The 15785-nt window shown below is 37.1% G+C and overlaps 1 protein-coding gene across 1 annotated transcript in view; it reads left to right on the top strand.

Moving 5' to 3' along the window:
• LOC103212187 (catenin alpha-3-like) overlaps positions 1–15785 on the top strand; it is a 237286-nt gene that overhangs the window by 106739 nt on the left and 114762 nt on the right. The window contains exon 2 of the mRNA XM_007958196.1: positions 14086–14191. Within this exon, the coding sequence (XP_007956387.1) occupies positions 14086–14191 (106 nt within the window). The remainder of the gene's footprint in view (positions 1–14085; positions 14192–15785) is intronic.

Here is a 15785-nt window from a genome sequence, read left to right on the forward strand (position 1 = left end):
TAACAAGAAGGCTGGTGGTTCAAACCCACCAGCCACTCCTTGGAAGGAAGGTTGGGCAATCTACTTCTGTAGTGATACAGCCTCAGAAACCCAAGGAGGGGTCGCTGTGAGTCGAGTCTGACTCAATGGCACATAACAACAGCAATGACAGTACATCCACTTCTAAACCCCAAGGAGGGATCACTGCGAGTAGGAGTGAGTTTTTGTTTGTTTGTTTGTTTTTAAATAAAAGAGGAGATCAAAGAAAAGAAGGCCCTGTGATAATGGAAGCAGTGATGGGCCTTGAAGATGGAGGAAGGACCATCATTCAAGGAATATAGACAGCCACTAGAAACTGAAAAAGGCAAGGAAACAGATTATCTTCTCAGAGCCTCCAGAAGAAATTAGCCCTACCCACACTTAGGCATTGCCCAGTGAAACTGGTTTCACACTTCTGACCTCCCAAATGTTGAGATGATAAATGTATGTAGTTTAAATTAACTAAGAGTGTGACTCAGCTAGAGGTAAATAATACAAGGACTCCCTATGAAGAAGTGACCCCTTCTTCTTTTTTTTTTTTTTCTCTATGGAAGTAGATTGCCCAATCTTCCTTCTGAGGAGTGGCTGGTGGCTTTGAAACACCAGCCTTCTGGTTAGCAGTCAAACGCCATAGGCACTATGCCACCAGAGCTCCCAAAGAAAGATTAGAAGAACAATTTAAAGAAGAGAGTTACTGATTGTGTGTTATGGAGGGAGCAGTGAGAATCAGAACCCATGCAACTGCTGAGTCATTTTCCCTTCAGGTTGATTCAAGACTTTCCTTCATTGATCAATAAATGAGTGGAAGAGTAGATAAAAATGGCAATGTTTCTTAGATGATAATCATCTGTAGATATGACATTACAACAACTTATTTATCAGTCAAAAAATATGTTATGGTTAATTTCATTCAACTTCTAGAAAAAATGTCTATCTATAAATAAACTACAATTTTTACAATTTATATATATATATATATATATATATATATATGTATCTAGGAGCTCTGGTAGCATAGTGGCTAAAACACTTGACTGCTAACCAGAAGGCTGGTGGTTCAAACCCACGAGCCACTCCTCAGAAGCAAGGTTTGGCAATCCTACCTCCGTAGTGATACTGCCTCGGAAACCCAAGGAGAGGTCGCTATGAGTCGGGGCTGACTCGACGGCACATAACAACAACAACAACAAATATATATATATATATATTTAAATTTTTACCATATTAAAACACTAATGATATCATTGATGATTCTAGAAAACTTCTGATGATCAATCATGGGCCACGACTACTACCTTATTTTAATAGACAAATTATACCTTTTTTTTTTTTTTTGCTTACAACACAGCTTCCCACTCTCCCCTCCCCCTGTTTAGTTTTGTAAGCTGGCTCTACTGGGCATTCCATGTGTGGGCACATTATTTATACCAGCACATTATTTATAAGAATCCATTATTTGCAAAAAAAAATGCGCTGTATCTCAGATTGAGGAAGAAAAACTAATTGCTACATATATCTCTGTTCTTAGTACTTAAGGACACACACACCTTGTGAGACAAAGAACTTGATTTGTTCTTTGTCATTACCCATTGATATCAAGTTGATATTGACTCATGCATTGTTGTTATGTACCACTGAGTCGGACCCGACTCATAGCAACCCCTCCTTGGGTTTCTGAGGCGGTATCACTACGAAAGTAGATTGCCCAACCTTCCTTCTGAGGAATGGCTGGTGGATTTGAACCGCCAGCCTTCTGGTTAGCAGTCCAGTGCCTTAGGCACTACACTACCAGAGCTCCTGATACTGACTCATAGTGATCCCATAAAACAGAGTAGAACTGCCCATATGTTTTCCAAAGCAGCAAATGTTTATGGAAGCAGACGACCATATATCTATTCCCATAGAGTGGCTGGTGGGTTTGAACCACTGAACTCTCAGTTAGTAGCCAAGAGCTGTAACCACTGTGACACCAAAGCCTTTTCTTTGTCTTTGTCTTCCTAAAAATAACATTTTGAATTTGCCAGCAGTGGAGGTATTTATGTGCAAATGTAGTGAGAAATCCAAAGACCACACATAGGATTAATTTCAGGAAGGAAAAGGGACATGATGCAATCAGTCCTGCATATTCATTGGTTCCATCAATCACGCATATACAATGAAGCCCTGGTCATTGTTTATGGATGAGGCATTAAAAGACTGAGATGCAGAAATTCGTTGGAGCCTCTGGATTGATGATGCACATGGAGGATCCTTGCATATGTGAGGGCACTGCATCTCAGGGGACTGAAAGCTCCCACATGGAGTACTCCTTCTAACTTTGCCTGTACATGTCTTTGTGTATATCCTCTGTGTTTGTGCTCTTTCTCTGCTGAATTAGAGATGACCCTTTTCCAGGAGGTGGTGAATCATTGCAACAAATTATTTGACTTGAGGGAGTTGTGGGGTAATTGGTCTGGAGTGGGAGGTGTCATGTGAACTATATAACTTAAGACAGATCTACAGTAGAATCAGTCATGTGAACTCCCTAACTTGTGACTAGACTAGAATGGGAGAAGTCATGTGAACTCCCTAACTTGGGATTGGTCTGCAGTGAAGGGAGTCATATGGACTCTGTAACTTGTGACTGGCACCCACTGATGTAGCGCTGGGACAGAAAGAGGTCTATATGGAGCTGGTAGAGTCTAGAATGACCAGGACAAGGAAGCTGAGACTTCTCTGGACTGGTTTCATATCACAAATCAGTATTGATAAAACTGGAATTCAAAGCAAGAACTCCCAACTTAGGGAAGCATGGGGTTTTGGAAGAGAAAGAAAAATGGGCTAGGGATTCTAGATTGCTACTTTGGTCTTTGATTTCTGGGTCAATGTTATCAATAAATGAAAATAAACTGCTTTCTGTGTGACATAAAATGGCTTTCATTTACCAACACTCTGTGAGTGTCTTGTGTGTGTGTCTCCTTAGACTAGATAGTTGATGCCACTGGGAGGAATTATCAGCCTCGTAGTCTTATGGCTGCTTGGAATTTTGAGGCAACTTGCCTTTGTAACATAAACACATGTTAAAGAAATACAGTAAATTCTTGTTATTTGCAGTAGTTATGTTCTATAAAATCACTGCTAACACTGAATGAGTGAATACTGAAAACATTGCTCCTGGGGGAAATACAGGATTAGATTCCTGTGAAGTTCTGGTCACAACATTTTCATCAATTGATAGATGAATAGCTTTGCTTTATGTGTGTTTCTGTTTAAAGACACTTTATTTAATATAGTTTATTCATTAGCAATTAGTTCACAGCCAGTAGCACCATAACTAATGATTGAATGAAATGTAATTTCTCCATAAGGTACATCACAGCCTTATTGCATTTAGGAACACTAAACAGGGCTTCAACAGTATGCTTAGGGGTCTTTTTAAAGAGCAAAATCATCAACAAAAAGCACAGCAATGAAAAAATATGTGGCAATAAATAAGTCTCAATAGAAGGCACTTATTTACAGTATGAGACTGAAACAAGGCAGAACATCACTTTGTTTGGCCTGAGCTGAGAGCATTCACATGGGGGACTCAATTATTTCACTGCTCAGAGTATGTCTATAAATGACCACAAAAGCCCCCAAAATTTTGATATTTGGCTTACAAATAAATTTTAGTAAGTAGGCAAATTCTCAAGTACAGAATTTGTGAATAATGAGAATGGATTTGATTGCTGGTTGATAATTAAAAAAAAAAAAAACAGCTCACCAAGAAATAATTACTTATTTCATAACATTTGGATTTGTTTTAGGGAATCAGGGAATGTTGCTTTAACAGGATCCCAGTCAAAACAACAAGGAGCTTGGTGGCATAGTGCCTAAGACATCTGTCTAGAAAACTCACTGCCATCAAGTTGATTTCGACTCATACTGAACCCTCCTTGCATTTCCTAGACATTATCACTACAGAAGTAGATTGACCAGCCTTCCTTTTAAGGAGTGGCTGGTGGGTTTGAACCACCAGCCTTCTGGTTAGCAGTCAAATGTCTTAGGCACTATGCCACCAGAGCTCTTCAGGCATCTGTCTAGCCTGGTTAGCAAACCGGAAGGTCGGAGGTTCAAACCCACCAGCCACTCCACAGAAAGACGACTGGGCAATCTACTTCTCTAAAGATTTACCACCTTGGAAACCCAAAGGAGGTTGCTATGAGTTGGAGTTGACTTGAAGGCAGTGAGTTTGGGGAATCAAAACAACAATGAATGGGAATCTCTTGTTCTTGTATATTTCTTTACAATATAGGAACCCTTCTACTAATTCAGTTATCTGTTGAATTATGGTGGTTCAAGATGCATACTGACAGAATACTTAGATTGATGCTTTTTCCTGTATAAAATTTTTATTGGCTCTGAAAGTTCTAATGAATTAAACTCCTGGCTTTTAACTTTAGATAGACCTGTATTCATATGCCTTAGAGAGGTTAAGGAACTTTGAGCTTTTTTCTAGACTTCTGTTTTCTTGTTTATAGTAGAGTTAAGATCTTTGTTTTCATTGTTGTTTTGTTTTTAATAGTTTTTAGGAGCAAAGTGGTCATGCAAGTCAGCACAGGTCGTGAAATGCACAATTATGGGAGTATCTATGGTGTGGATAAACCAAAAAAAAAAAAAAGGAAAAATAAGCCAAACTTACTGCCATTGAATCAATTCCTGCTCATTGGGTTTCCAAAGCTGTAAATCTTTATGGAAGTAGACTGTCTCATTTTTCTCCCATGGAACAGCTGCTCAGTTTGAACCATGAAACTTCTGGTTAGCACTGGTTAACCACTATACCACCAGAGATGGCAACTCTTAATTCATGTAGTATACAACCTATACAACTCTATGCAGCAGCCCTGGTTATGAGAATGGAGTGAGGAAAAATTAAGCAATTAGAACAGTGTCTAGAACACAGTAAACAGTTAATAAAATTTGTTATTACATATGCTTGTAGTACAAAATTACATAGAACAATAGTCAAGTTTTCACACTTAGAAAAATGGAAGAAATTTGCCTATCTGTTTAGCTAAGGACAAAAAATCAAATATCTGGCTCCTGTCCAGTGCTTTTTGTACAACTTAAAAATAAACTGTGCTAAGGAAATCCTTCATTCCAATTCCATTTCTACTTCCACTTAAATGTATAGGGGTTTTTGGTTCTTAAGCCACTCCTCGGAACGAAGGTTGGGCAATCCTACTTCCGTAGTGATACTGCCTCAGAAACCCAAGGAGGGGTCGCTATGAGTCAGGACTGACTCGACGGCAAACAACAACAACAACAACAACAACAAGGTACTCTGTGAAATCCTGTTGTAAATTCTATGGCTTGTCTAGGATTTGATGCAACACCAACAGGTGCATGGCAAATAGGACAATATGAGGGTTTAAAACAGAGAGGAGATCTGTTTCAGAAGATATTAGAAAACTAATTTGTGAATTTCAGGAAAAGAGAATCCTGTATTACACACACACACACACACACACTACTACTACTACTACTACACTAGCAGTAGCAACAACAACAATAATAATGCCTGAACTAAAACTATTCTACCAAGCTGAACCCCAAAAAGATCTCTAAACTCTTTGCATTGTGACAACTTCAAAACAAGAAATGGAATTGGTCTTGTGTCCAGGTAGAGTTTATGTCTTAAAATTTCAACTGCATTGGTAATTGCTTATGTCTTAAAATTTCACAATATTCCCTGCCTCCTTGGTGACATCCAAAATTTGTTTCATAGACAGATAATTTTGCTAAAGCGAAAAAAGAAAATGTATGATTTTAAATCCCTTTGGTGTATGTACAAAGGCAAAGATAAAAATTCACAAAACACTGTTTTCTTTTCCTACTATGTCCAAATAGAATACTTTGGGGAGAAGGGTAGCGGAGGGCCAGGTGCTTCTTTGCTGTTAAATGAGTCTGTGTCTAAGTTCTGGAATGTGAACAGAAGTAAAAATTTTACCAAACCCATTGTCATCCAATTGATTCTGACCCATAGTGACCCTTTAGGACAGAGTAGAATTGCTCCCATAGGGTTTCCGTAGGGTCCCCAAAGCTATAATCTTTAGGAAGCAGACTGCCACATCTTTCTCCAGCAGAGAAGCTAATAGGTTCAAACACCAGCATTTCGGTTAGCAGCTGGGCACAGTACCTAACATGCTCTCTAAAATCTAAGAAACCATCCATACTCATTCTCTTCCTTTGTCAGATGTCTGAATGCAATGGATCCAGCAGAGGACTCAGAAGCCATAGTTGATGTGAGAGCCTGTACATAGAACAAGAATGGGTCCTGAAGTGATTATGTAGTAGACAGCTCATACACTCCACAATATTGTTTCTGATATGAGAGGAATAAACTTTATCGTGTTAAGCCACTGAGATATTTTGTTGTTATTGTTATAACAGTCAAGCTACTCTGACTAACAATGGACTAGAGGAGCAGAAATGAGGGGGAAAAAAATCAGACATAAATATTACCCCTCCTACATAAAGCAATACCTTTTTCAGACTTGAACTCCAAAGGTTGAGCGGGATATTAATTACCAAGAATGACTGTTAGTTGATTAGTCACCAGCCAATATTCCAAGAACTTTCACAGAGCCCTCAAAACTTGAGAATGGCATTTTACAAGAGAAAGTAACGTTCAAAGGCAGAAAATTTCCTAATTAAAGTTTTGTGTTTGAATAGTAGAGCAGTGTGTCCTGGCTTGAGTCTGATATGTCTCTTTATCTCATCATTTTTTGTTGCTTCCATGATAATTACCTTTTGCTTTTGTGTCTAATGTCCCAATTATAAGCAAGGGGATTCTGGTGGTATCCCTGCAGAGCTAAATCATTAATCCTGGAAATTTTATACAACCAAAAATATCTGGCACTTGATACAAATCAACTCTATAAGGAGTCAAAAAACAACCTTGTCCAGAAATAACAACCCCAAACACATGCACACACACCCAACTTATTCTTCCCAATTTTTTTTAATAATATTTATTTTCCTTAATAAAAGGATGTTAGAGACAAAGTAGTATAGTAAACTATAGATCTATGAAGGAATTCCATTCTATCAAGTTGGTTTTTACTGCCAGACAAGCACTGCATTTTTAAAATAAGGAAATAAAAAACTAAGTTTTTAAATAAAGTACCAGTATATGTAGAGTAAGAAAAGAAAGGAATTCTGGAGGTGGGGTCATGCCTAAGGCATTTGACTGTTAACCAGAAGGTTGGTGGCTCAAACGCACCAGCTGTTCTGAGGAAGGAAGATGAGGCAATCTACTTCCATAAAGACTTACTATTTCAGAAACCCAATGGAGGTTGCTATGAGTCGGAATCAACTCTACCGCATGAGTTTGTTTTTTTGTTTGGAAGAAGGGAAAGGAAAAAGAAAGAAAAACCTCTGCTAAGTATCTGTTATTGACCAAATATAGTTTAAAATGTATTGTTTTATTTATTTATTACCATGAACAAGTATCACAATCCTTATTGTAAGGATGAGAAAATAAGCACAAACCATCCAAGTCATTCATCCAAGGCTATTTGCAAATAAATGGCAGTAATGAGATGCAGACAATGATGTATTTCCCATGTCCATATTCATTTCACTCTACTATATTGCAGCACTACATTTCTGTGGTAGAAGTAAATAAAATAATCATAATAATAATGTTTAAAGCTGAGACTCTCATAAAACTTCCATTTATTGCATTACAAATATGCACCAAAGTGTGAAATCGCCCATCTAACATGACATATGTAATGGCTGAGTTTTGAGTTCACTGTCTAGAACCCAGGGAGAGAGGGAGGAAGGGTCTAGGGGTAAGAGACAAAGTTAAAATATCTCAAGAAAGAAACTCCAGAACTGTAGGCTACTCATGTCATTTCAACCATTTGTTATGATCCTAAGAGTCTATATAATGCAGGATTTATATAATTTTTCTGGGATACAAATTTAGATTGTGTTCTTTGAGGCTGCTGTGTGTGAGCAAGTCACTTTAGTGGACCTCCTAACTGTCCATAACTGAAATCTAACCTTTCTCTTTGCTCTCTATTGCATTCATAATAGTTTCTATTAGTATTTAAAGAGATATCTCATTGTCTTTTTTGGGAAGTGCTATAGCATATTGGTTAAAAGAAAACATTATAGCCAGATTTCCAGAGTTCATATCTCATCTCTGATACTTACTAACTGTATAATTTAGGCAAGATATATTTCACATTTCTTTACCTCAGTTTCCTCATCAGTAATATAGGGATAATAAAATTCTGGGTTCATAGGGTTATTATAGGTAATAAATTAGTGTGTGTGGGTGTGTGTGTGGGTGTGTGTGTGTGTGTGGTAGAATAGCACATAAAAATGCTAAGTGGGTTAACTGTTATTTCTATAAATATATGCTAGAGTTGTTTTCATCAATTAAGTGAATCACATGGTCATGAGACTTATTCTATATGAATATCAAGGTGAAAAAGCATTGATGGTAAAATCTTTGGTCTTGAGTAGAGGAATAATATTGTTATCAAAGATTTGTTGTTGTTGTAGTTATGTGCTGTTGAGTCGGATCCGACTCATAGCGATCCCTACTTGGGTTTCCAAAATGGTATAACTACAGAAGTAGATTGCCCAACCTTCTTTCTGAGGAGTGGCTGGTGGGTTTGAACTGCCAGCCTTCTGGTCAACAGTCAAGTGCCTTAGGCACTATGCTACCAGAGCTCCTTATGAAAGATTTAGGAGCTAAAAAATGTAAAAGATATAATAACATTTGTATGTGGTTGGTTTTATTTTTATTTGTTGTTGTTGTTGTTGTTGTTATGTGCCATCGAGTCGGCCCCGACTCATAGCGACCCCTCCTTGGGTTTCCGAGGAAGTATCACTACGGAAGTAGGATTGCCCAACCTTCCTTCCAAGGAGTGGCTGGTGGGTTTGAACCGCCAGCCTTCTGGTTAGCAGTCAAGTGACTTAGCCACTATGCTACCAGAGCTCTAGCAAATCATTTCACAGATATTCTCTGTCACTAAAAAGACAAAATAAGTCCATGGAACCATTTGGTATTTTCTGTTTTTAAACCAGAGCCCTACTTGGGTGAGCTGTTGCTGATCAATGTATCAAGAGCTTAATTTGTGCGGTAATCTAAAGAGAAAGAAGAGAGGGGGTTAAGTGACAGAAACACGATGAGTTCAAGGAGAGGAATGAGACCCAAGGGTAAGGCCAGGTGAGCAATGGCCAACAGGTTTATGTTGTACCAATAAACTGAGTTTCAACGATATCCTTTTCATTCCCATTAATAAAATTTTCATGGCATTAAAATTGGTGGGTTAGAGCAGTTTCCCATTATATCTCCAACATATAATTTCATGATTAATCAGCAGGGTCACTACTTCAGGACTCAATTCTTTTGGGGAAATACCAGATTATTATGTAAACACTGTTTATTAAAGATCCCTGGCCTCTGGTTTATTTAAAATATTTCTAATCTCTATCCCTTCCTTCTCTGGGTATCTGTCTCTACAGGATACAAACTCAATGATTTAAGACATGATTTGATGATAGCAGATCCTGAGAACCCATTATGAAAATGAAGGCAGCCAACAACCTTTGAATGTATTTTCCAATTTAAAAAGCCTTCATTGCATAGCACATTTCAGGCTGAGGATGTTAAAAATTTATCATAGTTTCAGTAATTGTGGCTTCTTCTGGATACAAATTTGATGCTTGGCATGATGTGGAATCATTTGTTTGGAATATTTTGTTTGGCACTCAGTAGGAAGCTTGCCAGGCAATACATTTAATTAAAAACACGAGGAAGAGAATAATTGTGGTCTGTCATAGTGCATTATTGTCTATTTAAAATTAGAGGTAATTTTCTTTTATCAACCCAAAGTTTTTATATGGGAAAATACACTATTTTGAGGGGAATGGTACTTTAGTTCATTCCTTAGATATAACTTTTGTTCGTTGCTTAAGCTAAGAACGTTAGCTTCTCTCCTTAGAAACAACCTTTGTCCATTGTTTAAGACCTTGAAAATTGATGCATTGCCTTTTGGGAGCTTAGACAGCTTTATTCAAGTTTAACTTTCTCTGGAGATGCATAGAAATAATGAAATGCAATGCCTGTCTTGAACATAACCATGTACATAACATCGGGTCCTGCCTGATGTGTAAAGTAAATTTGATAAGAGCAAGTCAAATAAAGTATCACAATGATTAATGTTGATTTTTTCCAGAATTACAAAGCAATCTGTGTCAGCAGATTCAAAGAGGAAAATTGTGATAGAACAATCTTTTGAGGCCAGGTTTTCATTAAATTAGACATGCTGTTTAAGTTTCACAGGAAAACTTACTTATAACAAATTTGATAGGCTCCAGTGAGAAGGTACAACGAGAGTCTTTTTATGCACATATAGGGCATACACATTTTGAGGCTCACACATTTTGAAGTATAGAATACTGTGATCATTTGTGGTTGTTGTTATGTGCTGCTGAGTTGTCTCCAACCCATAGGGACCCCTCCTTAGGTTTCCAAGGTGGTATCACTACTGAAGTAGATAGCCCAATCTTCCTTCTGAGGAGTGGCTGGTGGCTTTGAATTGCTAGCTTTCTGATTAGCAGTCAAGTGCCTTAGGCACTGTGCCACCATCACTCCCAACATTTAGGCTTACAGAAATCCACTCTGTCTTTTCTCATGTTATAATGTTATTCTCCTTAATGATCAAAGATTTTCTTCTTGTAACAAATATCTCATCAGATTTTACACTAGGGTATCTCCCCTCAAGACCAGTCCAAGGTATAATTAAAGACATGTAGAAGTATTGTTTCCACTCCCCTTCTAATCCCATGGTATATCGGTCCCTCAAAAATTCCCTTTCAAATCCTGACTAGCTTATTCTTCCTCACCTCCCTCATTACCCTCACACCCATCCATGCTCTTTTCTCCCATCAAAATTGCATCAGTGAGGGATTCCTTCAGAGAAGAGCAAGGGATAGAAATCAAATAATTAGAACTCTAAGGGTAGATAGTGAATGTGGTTGGCATTTTTATGTTTCAGGTACCTATCATGATTCCCCTTCTGTTGGTCAGAGAGTCTGAGTTTACATTATGAAATAACAACACTTCATATTCTAATGTTTTGATGGGATTACAAACAGAGCTGATTTTCAGACACTCCCAACCTGGAACCCAGCAGAGAGATAGACAAATATCTCAAGCTAGATATGAGAATTTCTCTTCCTGGAACCAGTACTTAACACTCATTTGGCCCAAGTCTTCTTCATGAAAGACTGTTGAGTTTTTCCTGATAAGTAAATGCTTGCTACTGTGCTAATTCTTTTCAACACCTGCTTCTCTAACCCAGCTATTGATTTTATATGCTAATTAATATCCTTTTAATAAATTTATTTTTCAGAGTAAATTAACCAGTTCCTATTAATTTCAACCACAGAACCATTACTAGAAAGGGATGACTAGTTAAAATCTTTTATTAAAGGGTTTGTACTACAAAATGCTGTAGACTTTCATTATTAAAAGCAAGTAGAACAAAGGACAGAATATATATGCCACAAAGGAGGTAAAATTTCTGTTAGATTCCAAAAGAAAGAAAAATACCATGCATTTGGGGGCACTGTTAATGAGCCTCAATATAAAAAAAAAAAAAAAATTCACTGCTATTGAGTCAATTCTGACTTATTGCAACCCCTGTTGGGTTTCCAAGGTGGTAAATCTCTACAGAAGTAGATTGCCCAATTTTCCTTCTGTGGAGTGGCTGGTGGGTTTGAACTGCAAACCTTCTGGTTAGCAGTCAAATGCTTTACACACTGTACCACCAGAGCTCCTTAAGAACTTCATTATAGTGTTAGAAATTAGAAGGAAATAAGAAGAGGTGTGGCATAAATAGATGGTACAGTTACATTCATTTATGTAATCATTCTTTCATTTTTTTTTCAGAAAACAAGATACAGGGAGGAAAAAAAAAAAAACATCAATTCCTTATCTTATGCTAGTCCAGTTCCACATGTTTCATACCTTTAAAGAGTAGAGCGTAGAATAAAAAAATCTATAAATGAAGGTATTTGACCACTCATTCATACCAATGTTGTCAAAACCAGTACTCATTTTTACTGGCAGAAATGCTGTTCTTGTATCAAAAATGTCAATCATTCAAGAAACCAATGGCAAGTTGCTCCAAAAATGTACTAAATACCCTTTTTTTCTTTTCACCTGCCTTGCCAAATCTTGAAACAAATGCAATGTGTATTCCCTGGCATTAAGAACTGCAAAAATAACTTATTTTTGAATATTTCCATTGTTCAAAGAATATTCTAAGCACTTTGTCAAAATTAACTTATTTAGTCCTTATTTATAATGACTGTATACTGGGTGTTGTTATTATCACTGAGGAAAACTGAGGCACAGAGTCAATATTTATTATACTTGATTTACACAGATAGTAGGAAGTGTTTTGGGGAACAGTCCAGGGTGGTATAACTTCACTCTGATGTACTTAAATTATATGCTACACTATCTCTCCTTTTGCTCTAAAAAGAGGAAAATGTTTAGAAGCAAGTAAACAGACTCAGGAAGAATAGGGGGAAAATACCTAAAAAGCAGAACCCAAACCAGTGGACACTGAATTATTTCCAACTCATGACATCCCTATATGTTACAGAATAAAACTACTTGCTCCACAGGGTTTGAAAGGCTGCAACCTTTCAGAAGAAGACTGCCAGGCCTTTCTTCCATGGTGCCTTTAAGTGAATTTGAACCACCACATTTTACACTTAGCAGTCAAGTACTTCATTGTTTGTCCCACCCAGAATCCCAAGAAGAATAGAGAAGGGCATAAATAAACGTGCAAGAAAGAATAAATGAGTAGGCTTCTTGTAGGTGCCATTGGCTTTCAAGGACCCAGCCTTTGTGTGCTGGGCAATTCCTCTCTTTGTTTCATGTCCAAATCATGGTGGCAGAATTGAAGTTCAAACAGCATCAAATGTGTGGGAAACACTATGTGGAGGTACTCTAGTCCATCACTCTGCATTTCCAACTAGAATCTTCTCTTAACTAACTCAATTGTGTATATGGATTCGCCAACATGCAGCAGCTAATTTTAGATCATATATGTCTTCACAATGAAGCTGGATTATTTGAGATGCACAGAGGTTACAGCATTTCTGGACTTCTTCCAAATTGTCCCTGGGCCTAATTAATTTTGTCTGGGTAACATTTTTACCATTTCAATAATGTGTTCAACCCTTTCCTTTTTGAAATAAATGGATTCACTCAGGGATGCCTTAGGATATCTCCTCTTTGAAGCTGGAAGGACCACTGTAAAATCAAGTAAGAGAAGAATTGAATGTAAGCACCAATGTTCATGATCCTAGGTTATATATTTCTTAGGTCTGAACATTCTATGTTTGAATTTATTGCAGAGGACAGCACATGATGAAAGCAAAATGAATTAGTTGAAAGACTGTAAACAAAAATTGTAAAGAGAATGATTAAAAATAGCACTACTGATCAAAATGCATTGTTGGACATTCATGATCTCAAAAATCTCATGTTTCCTTTTAGAGTTAGGAAAATACCCCTGTCTTGAGCTATACTCATTGATTAAGTATATCTCTAGGATTAAGTTTACTGAGCTCTGGTAGCATAGTGGCTAAGACACTTGCCTGCTAACCAGACGGCTGGTGGTTCAAACCCACCAGCCACTCCTAGGAAGGAAGGTTGGGCAATCCTACTTTCATAATGATACTGCCTCGGAAACCCAAGGAGGGGTCGCTATGAGTCGAGTTTGACTCGACGGCACATAACAACAACAACAACAATATAAGGAATACCTGGGAATGAAGATTGAATGGAGCCTATTTCTAGGCCATTTTCCCTCAATCTTAACACCACACACCTTCTTTTTTTTTTTTTTTTCATTTACTACTAGAAGACAGATTCTAATTAGAGCTTGTCCAAGACTCAAGTATGCAAAGCCAATGGCCAGAACTTTGGATTTCAAATCTTAACATATGTCAACATGAACCACTGCAACAAACATGTATTTTATTTTCTTTTATTTTCAGGGGAAAAGGGCCATTGAAGCACACAACTGATGTGATCAATGCAGCTAAAATGATATCCGAATCAGGATCAAGGATGGATGTCCTTGCTCGGCAGATTGCTGACCAGGTATGTTCTTTATGGTGGACATGGTGAAAGTCCATGCTAATTGCTGTTTACATTCAAGTGTTGATTAGAGCAAGGTTGGCTTTTCACTCCATTGGATCAGTTTTTCCTGAATTTTAATTGGATTCATTAAAATTGTTATTGCACAAGTAGTGCACAACTAATTATAAGCAATAATTACCTCAGTTAATTTTAGGGAAAATATTAAACATAAGCTTTTTGAACTTCACATATACTCTCTATCTTAATTGGTTGTAATAACCAAACTTGGGTTTTCTTTTTAATTCTAGACATTTTAGAGTTTTAATTTTTGCTCTTTGAAAATTTGTACTTTTCAAAATTATTTTGTTACACTTTCCTGCATCAACTATATATATATTTAGTAGAATAATGAAGTAGAAATAGAAAATGCTGACAGTATGTAGTCCTCATTAAAAAAACCCAAACCCAGTACCACTGAGTTGATTCTAATTTATAGAGACTAATAGGACAGAGTAGAACTACGGCATAGGGTTTCCAAGGCTGTAAATCTTTATGCAAGCAGACTGTCTCATCTTTTCCCCAATGAGCTACTGATGAGTTTGAATTCCTGACCTTTTGATTGGCAGCCAAATGTTTTTAACCACTGCATCACCACAGCTCCTTAAACTCCTCACAGAGACTGATAAAGAATTCTAAATATTTTTATTTCCTTTCCTTAGATTTCTCATGCCTTTATTCCAATTTTCTAAGCAGAACCTTCATTACTAAAGCTATTTAATGCCTAACTGTAGTTAAAAATATGTTATTTCCATTAATTAATATATTGGGAAGTTCAATTACTATTTCAGAACGGGGCATAGTATTCCTTTGCAGTTTTAATATTATTCAAATTCATAATACAAATATACCTCATTTTAGAAAAAGCGCTTTTATATTTTACTTTGAACTAGTCCATATTATTTCTTTCTTATATACTTTGAAGAAAATTTTATTGGGTTGCTTCTTATCATGATTATTATTTTCTCTATTTTTTGTTTCTTAAATATGAATGTTTTCCCTTACTATGTATTATATTTGTGAATATATTGAAAAAGAAACAAATAAAGTATAATAACAAATATTATTTTAAAATATGCCATATATATATATATATGTGTGTGTGTGTGTGTGTGTGTATAAAACCCAACTCACTACCATCGAGTCAATTCCAACTCATAGCAACCTCTTTTGGCTTTCCTCAGTGGTTAATCTTTAAAGAAGTAGATTGCCCAGCATTCCTTCTGTGTGTGTGTGTGTGTGTATATATATGTATGTATTTGTGTGTATGTGTGTGTATGTTGTGTTTGGGTGTTGTCCAGTTGATTTAGACCCATAGAGACCTCATGTAACAGTAAAATTGCCCCATAAGTTTTTGTGGTTAGCAGCTGAGCACCCAAATATATAGCCAATGTGCCACGAGGTCTCCTACATACAGACTTTTCTCCCAGTATTTAGTGACTTTTAAGATTTTTAAAGCCTTATAGGGAGCTCTGGTAGCATAGTGGCTAAAGCACTTGACTGCTCACCAGACGGCTGGCGGTTCAAACCCACCAGCCACTCCTTGGAAGGAAGGTTG

Source organism: Orycteropus afer, unplaced genomic scaffold (assembly GCF_000298275.1).
Source record: "Orycteropus afer afer isolate SDZICR_OR568_19922 unplaced genomic scaffold, OryAfe1.0 scaffold00870, whole genome shotgun sequence".
Lineage (NCBI taxonomy): Eukaryota > Metazoa > Chordata > Mammalia > Tubulidentata > Orycteropodidae > Orycteropus > Orycteropus afer.